The following is a 15,944-nucleotide window of genomic DNA, read 5'->3' as shown; positions in this document are numbered from 1 at the left end:
CTTGATGTATACAAATGTACCCTATTCCTGAATATTAATTTTGTATTCTGCTACTTTACTGAAGTAATTTATCAGCTCTAATAGTTTTTTGGTGGACTCTTTAGGGTTCTCTATATGTAGTATTATGCCTCCTGCAAATAATGACAGTTTTATTTCTTTCCAATGTGGATGGCTTTATTTTTTTTTCTTGTCTGATTTCTGTGGCTAGGATTTACAGATGCTGTGTTGAACAAAGGTAAAGAAAGTAGATATCCTTGTCTTGTTTCCAATCTTAAAGAAAAAGCTTTTAAAGAAAAACACTGTTGAGTATGACATTAGCTGTATTTGTCATATATGGCTTTTATTATTTTGAGGTGGGTTCCTACTTGGCTGAGAGTTTTTATCATAAATCAGTGTTGGATTTTGTCAAGCACTCCTTCTATTTCTATTGATATGATCATATGGTTTTTATTTCTCAATTTATTTATGTGGTGTGTGTCATTAATTAGTAGATATTGAACAAAACTTGCATCCCAGGAATAAATCCCACCTGATGATGGCGTATGATCTTTTTAGCATATTGCTGAATTTGGTTCATTAATATTTTGTTGGGGATTTTTTCATCTATGTTCATCATGGATATTGGTCTATAATATTTTTTATAGTGTCTTTGGTTTTGGTAACATGGTATTGGTGGTTTCGTAAAATGAGTTTGGGAAGCATCCCTCTTATTCAATTTTTTTGGAATGGTTTGAGGGGGATAAGTTTTAATTCTTCTTTGAAAATTTGGTAAAATTTAGCTGTGAAGCCCTTTGGTCCAGGACTTTTGTTTGTTGGGATATTTTGGTTACTAATATAATTTCATTAACAGTTATTGTTCTGTTGATATTTTCTGTGTCTTCCTGATTCAACATTGGAAAATTGTATGTTTCTAGGACTTTATTCATTTCTTGCAGGTTGTCCAATTTGTTAGCATATAATTGTTGGTAGTATTTCCTAATAATCCTTTGTATTTCTGTATATCATTGTTAACCCATTTATTACTTAGTGTCATGTTATTTAGCTTCCATGTTTATGTGTTTTTCAGTTTTCTTCTCGTAATTGATTTCTAGTTTTATACAATTGTGATCAGAGAAGATACTTGATATGATATCAAACTTCTTAAATGTACTAAGAATTTTTTTGTGGCCCTAACATGTGGCCTGTCCTGGAAAATGTTCCATGTGCACTTGAAAAGCAGTATATTCTGCTGCTTTGGGGTGAAATGTCCTAAAAATATCAATTAAGTTCATCTGGTCTAATGTGCCATTAAAGGCCACAGTTTCCTTGTTGATTTTCTGTCTGGAAGATCTATCCATTGATGTCAATGGGATGTTAAAGTCCCATACGATGACTGTATTACTGTTGATCTCTCTCTTTATGTTGGTCAATATTTGTTTTATATGTTTAGGTACACTGACACTGGGTGTGTAAATGTTTACAAGTGTTTATTCTCTTATCAGATTGATCCATTTATCATTATAAAATGTCTGCATGAAATATCTTTTTCCATCCCTTTACTTTCGTCTGTGTGTGCCTTTTGATCTCAACTAGGTCTCTTGTAGGTAGCCTATGTATGAGTCTGTTTTTTTAACTCATTCAGCCACCCCGTGTCTTTTGATTGGGGCATTTAATCCATTTATATTTAAAGTAATTAGCGATAGGCAAATAGCTATTGCCATTTTATTAATTGTTTTCTGACTGTTTTCTCTGTTCCTTTTTGTATTCTTTTGCTCTCTTCTCTTGTATATTGATAATTTTTTGTAGTACTGTATTTGGATTCCTTTCTCTTCATTTCTCGTATATCTCTTATAGATTTTTGTTTTGCGGTTACCACATGCTTCATATGTACCAAGCTATATTTATAGCAGTCTATTTTAAGTTGATGGTCACTTAAGTTCAAACACATTCACTACCATTTTTATTCACCCTCTTTACATTTATGTTTTTGTCATTACTTTTTCCTTCTTGTGTGAGTGTTTATGTGTATATTTCACATTTGAGTAAAATTATGTGGTTCTCAACTTTTTCTGTCTGAGTTATTTTGCTTAGCATGATTACCTCAATATCCATCCATATTGTCACAAATGACAGTATTTTATCTTTTCTTGTGGCTGAGTAATATTCTAGGGTATATATGTACTACATCTTTTTAGGACAATCATCTATCTAAGGACACTTTGGTTGTCTTGGCCATTGCTGCAATGAACATCGGGGTACATATATATTTATAGATAAATGTTCTCAAATTTGGGGATAGATTCCCAGAAGAATGATTGCTGGATCATACGGTAATTCTATTCTTAATTTTTTTAGGAATGTCATGCTGTTTTCCATAGTGGCTGTACCAATTTGCATTCCCACCAACAGTGTATTAGAGTTCCTTTTTTCCCCACAACATCTCCAACATTTGTTGTTACTTGTCTTGTTAACAGCCATTCTAACAGGTGTGAGATAGTATCTCATTGTGGTTTTGATTTGCATTTCCCTAATAGCTAGTGAGGTTGAGCATCTTCGCATGTCTATTGGCCATTTATATTTCTTCTTGGGATAAGTGTCAGATCCTCTGCCCATATTTTAATTGGATTGTTTTTTTTGTTGTTGAGTTGTATGAGTTTTTTTATGTATTTTAAATATTAAACTCTTATCAGAGGCATTGTGTATGAATATTTTCTCCCATTCAGTTGGTTACCTCTCTGTTTTGTTGATGGATTCTTTATTTTAATATTTCTTATTTTTCAATTATACTTGGCAAAAATATTATATTAGTTTCAGGTGTACAACATAGTAATTAGACATCTATGTAACTCACAAAGTGATCACCCCAATAAATCTAGTACCTCTCTGACACCATCCATAGTTATTATAACATTTTGACTATATTCCTTATGCTATACTTTGTATCTCCATGACTATTTTGTAACTCCCAATTTGTACTTCTTGATTTCGTCCCCTTTTTTCACTAACCCCCCCAAACCTTCCATCTAGTAACCCTCAAAATTTTTTCTGTATCTATCAGTTTGTTTCTGTCATTTTTTTGTTAACTGTGTTATTTAGATTCCACCAGTAAATGAAATCATGTAGCATTTATCTTTCTCTGTGTGACTTACTCCACTCAACACAATTCCCTCTAGGTCCATCATGCAATATCTTTTTTCATCTTTTTACTTTCCATCTGTGTGTCTTTTAATCTGAAGTGAGTCTCTTGTAGATAGCCTATGTTATCTCATTCATTCAGCCATCCTAACATTTGATTGGAGCATTTAATTCTTTTTCATTTGAAATACTTGTTGATAGATATGTAGCTATTGACATTCTTTATTGATATTTTTGATACATATTTTTTTCTTCTTACAGAGTCCCTCCAGCATTTCTTGTAATAATGGCTTAGTGGTGATGAACTCCTTTATCTTTTCTTGTCTGGGAAACTCTTTATCTGTCCTTCGATTCTAAATGATAGATTTGCTAGATAGCGTAATCTTGGTTACAGGTCCTGGCTTTTCATTGCTTTGAATATTTTGTGCCAAACCCTTCTGGCCTGCAATGTTTCTATTGAGAAATAGGCTGAGAATCTTATGGGAGCTCTCTTGGAGGTAACTAACTGCTTTTCTCTTGCTGCTTTTAAGATCGCTCTTTGCATTTAAACTTTGGCATCTTAATTATGATGTGTCCTTGTGTGGACCTCTTTGGGTTCATCTTGCTTGGGACTCTGCACTTTCTGGGCTTGTATGTCTATTGCCTTCACCAGGTTAAGGAGGTTTTCCATCATTATTTCTTTAAATAGGTTTCAGTTCCTTGCTCTCTCTCTCTTCTCTTTCTGGCACCCTTATGATGCAAATATTGTTATACTCAAGGTGGTCCTAGAGACTCCCTAAACAATCTCCATTTTTGTCTATAGCCATGCTACCCTAAACAAGCTTGATCCCGTCTAATCTCAGAAGCTTAGCAGAGTCAGGCCTGGTTAGTACTTGGATGGGAGACCATCTAGGAAGACCAGATGCTATAGGCGTAAAAAATAAAAAACTAAACAATAAGAGATTATAAACTGACAAGATCTTTGCAATCCGTGAGGTCAACCAAGGGTTGCCTTGCCTAAAAAGATAAAAAAATAAAAAAATAAAATAAATAAATAAATAAAAAACTATTCCGTTTTTTTTAATCTTTTTCTTATTGCTGTTCTTATTGGACATCCTGCACTACCTGATCCTCTATAGCAGTGATTTGATCCTCCTCTTCATCCACTCTGTTGATTCCTTCTAATATACTTTTCATCTCAGATATTGTGTTCTTCATTTCTGCCTGGTTCTCTTTTATAATTTCCATCTCCATTTTTATGTTTTTTTTTTATCTCTTTGTTAAAGTTCTCACTGAGTTCATCTACTCTTCCCCTAAGTTCATGAACATTTCTATAACCAATGTTTTGAAGTCTGCATCTCTTACCTTGCTTGACTCTACTTTGTTTAAATCTTTTTCTAGAGCTCTGTTCTGTTCTTTCATGTGAAACAAGCTTCTTTACCTCCTCATTTGGCTGCCTTTCTGTGTCTGTTTCTATGTACTATGTAAATAAAGCTCCTAAGTTTCCCGGTCTTAGTAGCATAGCTTTGTGTAATAAATGTCCTGTGGGGCCCAGTGGCACAGTCCTAAGAGGAGTATGGCTGTAGGCCAAATTTAGCCCTAGGCTGTGCCCCTCCAGGGCCACCTGGTAAGAGTCACCAAGCAATTCACAGATGGTTCCCACCCATGCTGTGCTTATAATTGCCTCAAAAGGCCACGCCAGAAACCAAGGTTAGCTGTTATAAGTATGAGACTTGGAGCTGTTCAACAGGGGCACAGGGCACACCAAGGACACCATTGGATGTGGCTTAGGTGGGGCTGCAAGTTGGGAGAGGCAGAGTTTCAGGAAATCCTCTGGGTGGCACAACCTCTGTTGTCTAGTTTGATAATGTCTCAGCTATGGCAGCACCTGCATCTGCATGCTGGGAGGGAGGAGTGCTCAACAAAGGAACAATGGATACCAGCAGCACTTCTGCATGGGAGAAAGACTTCCCTCTAGCCTTCACCCCAAAGCCCAACAACTCAATGTCTCACTATATATCCCTGGTGCCCACCTCCCCTCACCCTCCCGCCTACCCCGCCCTCCCCCCCACCCCCGGAACTCAGAGCAAGTCAGTCTGTCACAAAAGTCCAGTCATGGTCATGGTTCTTTTAAGAGGAACGTTTGCTCCTGCTGGCTGCAGCTCAATAGCTTCTGTCTCTCTCAGCCTGCGTGGGCAGCCTCGCATCTCCTACCATTTTAAGGTGATTTCTTATTTCTCTCTCTACTTATAGGGTTTCTGTTCACCCATACCCGAAGCGACTCTGCTTGCTCTTTGCTCTGTGGTTTTGTCACAATTTTGGTGTGGTCACACAAGGAGATGTACAAAGACTCTACCCTCTATGCCATCTTGACTAGTCCTCCTCATTGTGATTTTGATTTGCACTTCCGTGATAATTAGTGATGTTGAGGATCTTTTCATGAGTCTGTTGGCCATCTGTATATCTCGTTTGGAGAAATGTTTATTCATGTTCTCTGCCCATTTTTTAATCAGATGTTTTTATGTTGAGTTGCACGAGTTCTTTATGTATTTTGGACATTAACCCCTTATTGGAGATATCATTTGTGAATACCTTCTCTCATTCAATAGATTGTCTTCACTGTGCAGAAGCTTTTTAGTTTTATGTAATCCCATTCTTTTTTTGCTTTAAATTTCCTTGCCTAAGTAGACATATCCAAAAAGATACTGCTAAAACAAATGTCAAAAAGTTTACTAACTATATTTTCTTCTAAGATTTTTATGAGTTCAGATTTTACATTTAAGTCTTTAATCCATTTTTAGTTTATTTTTGCATATGGTATAAGATAGTGATCCAGTTTCTTTTTTTCTTTCTTTCTTTTTTTTTTTTTTTTTTTTTTTTTTTTTTGTATGTCTCTCCAGTTTTCCCAACTTATTGAAGACACTTCCATTTCTCTATTCTTGCCTCTTCTGTTGGGGATTAATTGGTCATAGAAGTGAGAGTTTATTTCTTTATTATGTTCCACTGATTCACGTGTCTGTTTTTATACAGCACCATACTGTTTTGATTATTATAGCCTTATAGTATAGTTTGAAATCAGGGAGCACGATATTTCCAACTTTGTACTTCTTTCTCAAAATGGCATTGGCTATTCATAGTCTTTTGTGGTTTTATATAAATTTTTGGATTGTTCTAGTTTTGAGAAGTTGCCTGTTTTTAACATCTTTTTTTTTTTAATTAAAATAGCAAGTCTTAAGAATTTATCTGCCACAACTCACGTGACAAGGTTCACACACCACATTCAGATCCACATGCATTTCCCACACTCTAGCTGCAACCAAACCCCACTTCTCATGCTCAGAACACATCTTCAGATGCAAATGAGTGAGAATGACAATATTATGGGGACAACATGGCATTTGATCTAATCTATGTTTAAAGGCAATTATTCCGAAACTTTTTTATTTAAAGATTATTTGGTAAAATTCAGCAATAAAACTCATAACAGGTCATGTGACATTTCAACTTGTCTTACCTTCACAACTACAAGGGCCAAATTAAGGACATATTTCTAAATCTACTATCCTTAGCCTCATAATCAAGTACAAACGTTCACTGTTGTAACCTGAATACTTTAACATAATAGTTATTCATTCATTTTCTGAACGGTCTGTTCAGGCATTTCTTCAATTTCTTTATTAAATGACTTTCATTTATAGCATCATTTGTCCCCTACCACACATTCACCAGCTGTTACCAGCTTAAAGGCAACACAAGCATTTGTGCATACGCCATGGCTAATTCTGGTGTTCCCACAGGCCCACCTAGAATTACACTGGCTAAAAGCCTAGCTGTCTTCACTGACTCTGAAGAAGCTCATGACTGGTTTGATATTTTTTTTAAAAAAAGCCTGCCAACAGTACTTTCTTTAAAAGTACTCTACTTTTCTCAGGTTCTCGTCTTTGTTTTCCCCTACCCACATACACATTTACATAATGTCTTGGGCACTTTGAACTTCTTAAACAAAATCTTTTATTAGCTTTTCAAATTTTTATCTAAGGAATTTTAAAAATAATTTACTGCCCTGTCTCCTTTTTTCCCTTGCTCCTTCTTAACATCTTTTGTGATAAATTGGATTAACAAGAAATTATGTTATTGGCTGTGGTAGGCTGAATAGTCCTCTTAATCTCTTGAAACTGCAAATATATTACCTTACATGGCAAAAGAGACTTTGAAGATGTAATTAAGATTAAGGACCTTGAGATGGGGAGATAATCTTGAGTCATTGGGATGGACCTAATATGAAGGAGGCAGGTTCTTAGAAGAAGGAGGCAAGAGGTCAGAGGGGAAGAAGATGTTTTACTGCTGGCTTTGATTATAGAACCCAGGAATGTAGTTTCAATTCTGCACCCAATTCTAATGTGTCGGGGGGTGGTTTCTTACACCACCAAACAATTCTCCAACACTAGCTGGGCATCTTACAATTCAACTCCATTCTAACACTATCTACCTGGAGATAGCATCAGATCCTCCAAGGGCTCAGTCCCACAAGTCTATATACCCAACCCCTCCCAACTTCATGTGATGTATGACTACATTATTTTTTTTTACAAATCACGTATCACAGCAGACAGACTTTAGATGCTAGAAAAGTCAAGGAAACCTAGCCCTGTGAACCCATTCAAGATCTCTGACCTCCAGAAGTGTAAGATAATTAATTTGTGTTGTTTAAGCTACCAAAATTTGTGGTAATTTGTTACAGCAACAGCAAGAAGCTAATACATTGGTTTGTTATTGTAAGCACTTTTTTTCCTATGTAATCAAATGTATATACCTATTTTTTACCTGAGTTTCTGGATCTAATCATTTTCAGGCCCCAGAACCAGATTTTGATTTTTCTGAAATTGATGAATGGATACCCTTTCTTTTATTAAGATTAAATATTATTAATTGGACTAACAAAAACAAAAAAATAAATAAATATGCAATTCTAGGCTCACTTGTGGAGGGCAGTTAGTAAGAGATGATGACTGAAGAAAATCCCAGAAGACAGTTCTGCCCCAGAAAACTAAGCCCTGTGTGACCTGGGGAAGGCTCTTTACCTCACTATGCCTCAGTTTCCCCCTCTATAAGAGAGGATTGAATAAATCCAATGGGTCTCAACCTTCTTCTGGATTAAAAGTGATTTTGAAAGTGATGAAAGCTATGGACTTTCTCCCTAGAAATAAAAAGTATGCATGCATATCCACATAAACTTTGATTCTCTAATTATAGGTGTTTCCCTAGCTAAGGATCCATGGACCCAGGTTAGAAAACTATAAGCTAGATACACTCTAAATTCAAGATATCTGGGACTGTTAAAAAGGATAATCAAATAGTATTTTTGGCTCCTGGTACTGCTCACAAGCACTATTCCCATGCTCTTTCCTGTATTTGATCTTTAAATAAAATAATAATCAGAACAAGCTCCATTCCTATATTAGCCTAGCACTCATCTCTTGCTGCACATAGACTATAACTTATAGAATCTCAGGCTGGAAAAGATCTTCAGAGTTATATGACTTAAATCCCCTCTATTGTCCAATTTTCCACATACATCATCTCTGCCAGGTTGTCACAATCTTGGAAATAGCCCTTTCCATCTCCAGACAGCACTGCAAGTCCCATTCTACTCATTACACAACAGAGGCTCAGTGTCAAGGGACTAAAAGCTTGTAGGTGAACCAGGAAACGATTTGGGACCAATACCTTTTAATGGTTCCAAAATTTCTTAAAACAAAAAATGCAAAATGGAAATTAATAACAATTTCAAAAGCAAAGTTACAAAAATCCATTCAGAAGTGATAAGCAAAGACTATGTTTTGACATATTATAAGGCAATGCCTCTAAAGGTAAGGGTTTCCAGGCCTAATTAATTCTTAAACGACTTGGGCTCTGACTAGCATTTCCCCACACCTCCACCCCCATTTTCACCTGAAATCTGACTCTATAACTTCTGCTTAAGATGCCTGGTTCTCATCCTTCGATCAATTAAAAAAAAAGTTCAAAATCTTCTTTACTATAAATGACAGCTATTATTTGTAGATGGCTGTTAGGAGAAATTCTCCAATGTTACTGTAAAACATGCTTCAAATTCCATCAGCTGGTCAGTTCTGAATCTATTCCAGTTTGGCCATGTATCTAGTGGCTGTGAGTATTGTTTGAAGAGAATGACAATGATGGTGAGGGTGATGATGCAATTTTATTCATATTGTGAAAAATTGTGCCCCCTGGATCTCAGTCTATGAGTCAACTGGATTAACCAACTGATTGATTTTCCAATTTGGAAAAAATGGAAGTTCTACTTCAGAAGCCTGGAGTCCTCCCAAGACCAAGCAGAGAAAAGATAAGGATCTAATCTTGCTGAAGTCCTTGCACTCTCAAGATTAAAATCATTTATCTTCTTATTCAATTTGACATAAAATGAACTAAGTAAGCCTGGCTTACAATAACATGTGTAAATATATATATATGAACAGCCACTCTGAAACGGAGTCAGAGCTACCATCCCAGAGGAATTGCCTTGCATGTCCTATGCCTGGGCCTAAAACAACATTATACCAAAAGAATTGTTTGCAAAGATAACAAGAAAGCAGATTTTATGACTACCAGGCTGAAAATTAAAAACATTCTTTAGAATTAGTATCATTATGTTAGCTTATCTGCACCCATAAAAATGCTTTCCTTCTGTTGATGTAATTGTTCTCCTTCCATTTCTCATAAATACCCATTCCCTTTGTCTCCTAATAGGAATACTATTTGGGTTTTGCCTGAATCAGTGTGCCCTGAATAACTATTCTTTTTTTTTTTTATCTCAAATAAATGCTTGTTGCCTCTCACTTTGGCCTTTTATTTTAGGTTAACACATAGATTAGAACATGCCTCTTTTATAGAATGACTTTTGTGGGTAACTCAGTCCTACCTCCTCAGTCAGGTGTCTCCTCTACAGGTGTAGAGTCTCACCAGGAGCCTAAAATGAGAGTGTAGACAGCATGGAAAAAGTTTTCCTTTGACATCTCCCCAGTCTATGACATGTATATCCAAATAAAAAGTATATCCTCATCTTTGCAGTGACAATTTTGGGCAAATCACCTTTAGAAAGTATCTCTTTTAGATTTTTAAAAATCATTTTAAAGATCACTTACCCTAATCATCTTAATTTTCAGTACTATTATGATAATAATAACTTTTTATGTAGCAGTTTATCTGGAATGTACACAAAGGTTGTTTTTGTAGTTATTACTTCAAATGAATGATGAATTATTTATAGTAACAAAAACATATAAATAACCTAAATGGACAGTCATAAAGGAGTAGTAGAATAGCATGCAACCATTAAATACTATGTTTAAAAAGTGTATATAGTAATATAGAAGACAATTAAATTATTATATAAAAATAATAGTTTATATAATAAGATTATAGCTGTGTAGTACAAACAAATGAAATCTGTTTTAAAACAAGCTGGAAGGAAATGTACAACAATGTTAAAGAGTGGCTATCTTCATCTGAAGATATTTTTCTTCCTAAGTTTTATTTTTATAATGGAAGGAAAACTCACTCAATTCCAAACATTCTTGAAAGGAAATCGATTGGCTATATTGCCTTTAGGGAATTAGAGACCCCAGTGGTGGTATTCTATGGAAGGCAAGATGGCAGCACCAAGATCATTGTTCAGAGATCTTGTCTTTCTAGCTTTTTATGTCTTAATTTTGAATCCAAACAACCACTTAACTGCACTCATTTCTACCCCAACGCACACACACACATAAATTAATGAAGTAGGATAAGCTTTCTCTGAAGAGCTATTACTATCACCTAAGCCTCCTTATATTCTTCAGGTGGTAGTCAGCCATATGCCCCATTCACTGCCTTTTCTCTGAAAGTCTTGGTAGGCAAGAGAAAAGGAGAATTTCTTCATAATAAAACATATCAAATTATCTCTGAAAAGCAGTGCCCGTTCTCAGGATGATCAGTATAGTGAGCCAACCACAAAGCCTTAGATTGTCAAAGGCCATCATGATTCAGACCGCATAAAAGTCAGGCAGGTCACCTCAACTTTGAGATCAGAGAATATTGTCATGATTTAATCACAATGTAGGTTTTTTAAAAAAAATAAAAAATTTATACTACTTTAAAAGTGTGGTAGTCAAGTATGGACAGGGTTGTAGGGAAATGGGAATGTAAATTTAATAGAGCCACTTTGGAGAGCATATTAAAACTGAAAATACCACACCCAATGGCACAGCAATTCCTCTTCGAGCCATATATCCTAGAGAATAATCACACATGTACACAAGTAGACATAGTCAAGGATTTTAATTGCAGAAATGTTTGTTTTTATGAAAAATTGGAACCCACAGTGTCTTTCAATAGGGAAATGGATAAATAAAATTTCACATATTTGTATGGCAGAATATTTACAGTGGTTAAAATTGGCAATCCACATAGCATATGAATCAACATGGATAAATCTATATGTGGGTTAAAGAAATAGATATTTGATATTTAAAAGAAGCATCTATAGACTTACAGTTTCATAGGAATAAATATCAAAAATGTTTAGTGAAAAGAGCAAATTCTAGAATGACATCTGAAGAATAATAGCATTTTTCCAAAATAATAATAGAGAAACTAGACAGCTTTAAATTTTGATAAGTCCAAATATATATGTATGTAATAGAACAAGAACATTCTAGAAGGAAACACATTAAAATCATAACAAGAATTACCCCTGGGAAAAGATGGAGGGGACAGGGATAAGGGATTCTAACACTGTTTGTGATATTCTAATTTTTCAAAGGTAAATACATCCCAGTGTTACTTGTGTGTTTATAATTTCTTTTTTAAATTCTTGTCAATTATTTAATCCTCTAATACATTTCTTATATCCCAGAAGTTAAAACATGGAGCCTTCTGTAAGAAAGTGTTTCCTACAGCACCACACACACTTTTCCACTCCTTTCTCTCCACCCTCACCACACCCAGCACTTCCACTCAGTCAATTTCACTGATATTGTGAGAAAGCGCCCCAAAACTTTGGTTACTTTAACAACACTCTTAGGGACCAGAGCAAATCACATTGGCAATGACTCTATGTAGAAAGTTATGTCAGAAAACTGGTAGAAATGCCATTTCGTTTAAAATGATCACCTGGATTTTATCCTTGTCCTGATGATTTTGAGAGCAAGGAGTTTTAGATTTTGGCACCAACCAAACCAAAAGGAGAAAAAAAGGCAACTCCCCACATTTCATACCTGTCAAAAACCACTGCAGAATAAGCCCGCTCAGCGAAGATGATGTCCGCAGCCCAGAACTCCTTAGTGGCCTTCAGACTCCTGCCTTTGCCATCCGAAATGAAGACCTCCACATTCTCCATTCTCCCTATTGTCATCTCACGGTCTTTCAGGCAGCACTGTAGATATTTAACACTGAGCCAAGTCGCTTGTCGTTGCGGCTATTTCAGCACCTTCAGCATCCCAAAGAGCAAGCCTATAAATGGACAAGCCACCTCCCCTTCCCTTCCCCCTCTCGCCGCTGGGCCCTCACCTCCCCCCACTGTCACTTTTCCTGGAGGCAGAGGTGGTCAAGCAAGAAGACAACAGTGATGTGGGAAGGGTGTCATTCATCACCCTGCAAAGCTGACAGAGCAAAAACTGACTGTGTGGCTCCGGGATTGGGCCTGAAAATTTGAAAAGTTCCTTTTGAAGAAGTTCAGTCTAAGATGGCAGTGGTGCTCAGCTTTGGTTGGATTAGAGAGCACTTGGTCAATAGGGTATTTTTAGCAGCCAGATGCCTCTGTCAATCCAAAGTAGACAGCTGTAATTGTCTAATAGGAGAGGTGATGCCTGCTGCTCTGGGACTCTTCATCAGTCAGGCTAATACTTTCTCAAGTGAGATGGCCCCTTGTCCCCTTATTCTCTCCCCCAGGGTGGACTATTTTTAGAAAATTAAAAGTGGATTGTAGACACTAAACTATCGCTTTGGCATACACATAACAGTACTATTTAGACTCCAAGGGGCATTCTTCTTCTCCAGTACTACCTGCAGTTCCCAAGGCACCCCAGCCCTGAAAATAAAAACCTTCATTTCTATCTTTCTATCAAATCTCCCTTTAACCTGTTATTATTGCCTGGAAAATACCAACATGCCCTGCCCTTCTTATGCAGGAGTGAAAACATGGGAGAGATAATTCTAAAATCTCCAGTGAACTAAATACCAACTCTCACTCAGGTCGAAAAGACACTTGCAGATCTGGAGCTATGGCTTATCTTCAATGTAATATTTTTAGTTTCTGCGATGCATCTATTTATGGGAACCTTGTGCTCTAGATCTCTAAGTATAGTAATTCTCAAGCATTAGCTTCTGAGTCAGATCTGTATTTGAATTCTGAGCCTACTACTACAACTTTGAGATAAAACCTGCAAAACAAGAGTAATAATTTCTACCTCTCTGGATTGTCATGAATATTAAATGAGATAATATGTATAAAGGACATAGTACAGTACTTGGTACTTCATAAAGAACTCATTAAATGATACCTATTTTAGTTTTTAAAAAATTGTTGTCACATTGTCTTCCCAAAACTATCAAGATGTGCTAGAAATTCTAATATGTCTTCAACCAAATTGCATCTCCTGAAATTCTTTGACTCTTAGAAGCAGATCAAATATCCTTTGACATACTATATATCCTGATTTACAAGTCAGAACACATAGCCCCTAGAGCTAAAGAATATCTCAGTGACTCTCAATGTATCCAGAAAAGCAAAAAAACTTAAGACATTTAAAGTTGGGTACCCCAAAAAGTAAACATTACATGCTTCAAAAAATATATATTAAAAGGAGTTATTTAATCCGGGTTAGCTTCAAATAAATGCCTAGACCCATATAGCCTGGCAACTCAGGGCCTTGCAACAACCAGAGCCTTCCCTCAGCCTGGCAGGGATTATGTTACTCTAAACAGTGTACCCCTGAAACAGGTTCAGCCCAAACCAAGGTTGAGGACAAAATCTACCTGTCCTAAGAACGGAAAGAGAGAGAGTATTAAGCCCAATGCTTCAGTTCTATCTCTGAGTCTCAACCTTATCAGAACAGGTATTATATTATTAACGCATGATAGACAGGATAATGGTCCCCCAAAGATGTCCGGGTACAAATCCCTAGATCTGTGAACATGTTACCATACATGGTAAAAGGGACTTTTCGATTAAATTAAGGACCTTGAGAAGAGAAGATTATCCTAGATTGTCTAAGTGGGCCTAATGGAATCATAGGAATTTGAATAAGAGGAAGGCAGGGGTGTCAGTATCAGACAAAGAGGTGTGACAATAAAAGCAAGAGGGTCAGAGTCAGCAAGACATTTGAATATGCTATTATTTCTGGCTTTGAAAATGAAGGAAGGGGCCAAACTATAAGATAATAAATTTGTGTTATTTTAAGCCACTAAATTTGTGGTAATGTTACAGCAGCAACATGAAACTAACACATAAAGTATTATACTTACGTTTCATTATAGTAAATATTATGTAACATCTTTTGCTACTTCAAAATGAAATTCATACATAATATAATCTACTAGTTCATACCTAAAAGACATAAATTACTAACTCCAATTTTCTGAATGTTTGTGTCCCCCACCAAATTCAATAGTTGAAATCCTTCTCCTCCCCGCCAAAAATGATGGTATTAGTACTTTGGAAGGTGCTTAAATTATGAGGGTAGAACCTCATAATCCCATGAATGGGATTAATGACTTATAAAGGAGGCTCTGAAGAGATCCCTAGGTCTTTCTATGAGGACACAATGAGAAGTCTGTGACCTAAAAAATAGCCTTCACCAGACCATGCTGCTGGCACCATGATCAAGGACTTGCAGCTTCCAGAACTGTGAGAAATAAATTTCTGTTGTTTATAAGCTAACTCAGTCTGTGGTGTTTTGTCATTGCCACCTAAATGAACTAAGACACTAATCTAACCTAATAAAAGAGAAATATAATGAAAGTTACTTATAATAAAATTATATATGTTTGTTGTAAATTAAATATAGTGCTCACTATGCCTCTAGCGGGTACAACTACATTAGAAAATATGATAAAGTCAGATGTTTGCTCTTAAGTGGAATCACTGTGATAGTGAGAGCTAAAAATGTAGGTTGAATTTGGAAACACAAATACCACAAGGGCACTGATATCTGTGACATGGTTTTCTGAAATGATGACTGACTCTTAGTCAAGTTCTGAATGAAATAAAGTATAATCTTCCTTCAGTTAACAAGAAGTTGAATTCCTGAAAATTTTAGTGTATTTTAAAATTTTATAAAAACTACTCTCTAATTAAATATAAAATAGAATTCCAGACTAAGATAATCATAAAAACGGTTTTCACTACCTGAAATGAGCACCTGGATATTTGAGGCTGTGCAGGATGGGCAAAGATTCTACACTATTTCAAGGTGTCCCTTGCTTGGCAAGACATCTGGCATCTCTGTCCAAGATCGAGACCAGGAGTGTTGGCGTTAGCTATCAGGCTGTTGGCTGGTAATGGGAAAAGAGACATGGGGCCTTCCTATGTTGTATCAATACAAATTCTATGTAAAAAGTTTTTGCTCATCTGCCCTTGTTGTCTTCCCAGTCCAATTTTTTCCCCCGTTGGAATACAAATATTTCTTAATGGCCCTGACCCTTCCTACAATATGCCAGTTGTACCTCACAATGACTGTGACAACCACATATAGCTCCCCTTACATTTCTAAGATGCCCCCTAAGTGGTGGTACTTGCTTCCATTGATAATTGCTGGTCTTAGTCATCAGGAAAAGTACATCGAGAATTTCAA

At 36.2% G+C, this 15,944-nt stretch overlaps 1 protein-coding gene and 1 pseudogene across 2 annotated transcripts in view; one reads left to right on the top strand and one right to left on the bottom strand.

Annotated features, from left to right (window-relative positions):
• Positions 1-12,632, bottom strand: part of SMYD1 (SET and MYND domain containing 1) — a 60,815-nt gene extending 48,183 nt beyond the window's left edge. For both annotated transcript variants that reach the window (XM_039852397.1, XM_039852396.1), the window contains exon 1: positions 12,369-12,632. In XM_039852397.1, coding sequence (XP_039708331.1) covers positions 12,369-12,505 — 137 coding nt within the window. In that variant the 5' untranslated portion in view covers positions 12,506-12,632. The remainder of the gene's footprint in view (positions 1-12,368) is intronic.
• On the top strand, positions 3,909-4,027 carry LOC120594702 (uncharacterized; annotated as a pseudogene).
• Positions 12,633-15,944: the final 3,312 nt, after the last annotated feature.

This window comes from Pteropus medius, unplaced genomic scaffold (assembly GCF_902729225.1).
Source record: "Pteropus medius unplaced genomic scaffold, Ma_sr-lr_union100, whole genome shotgun sequence".
NCBI lineage: Eukaryota > Metazoa > Chordata > Mammalia > Chiroptera > Pteropodidae > Pteropus > Pteropus medius.
The sequence above is the reverse complement of the archived record's forward strand: the minus strand, read 5'-3'. Positions and strand labels throughout refer to the sequence as shown.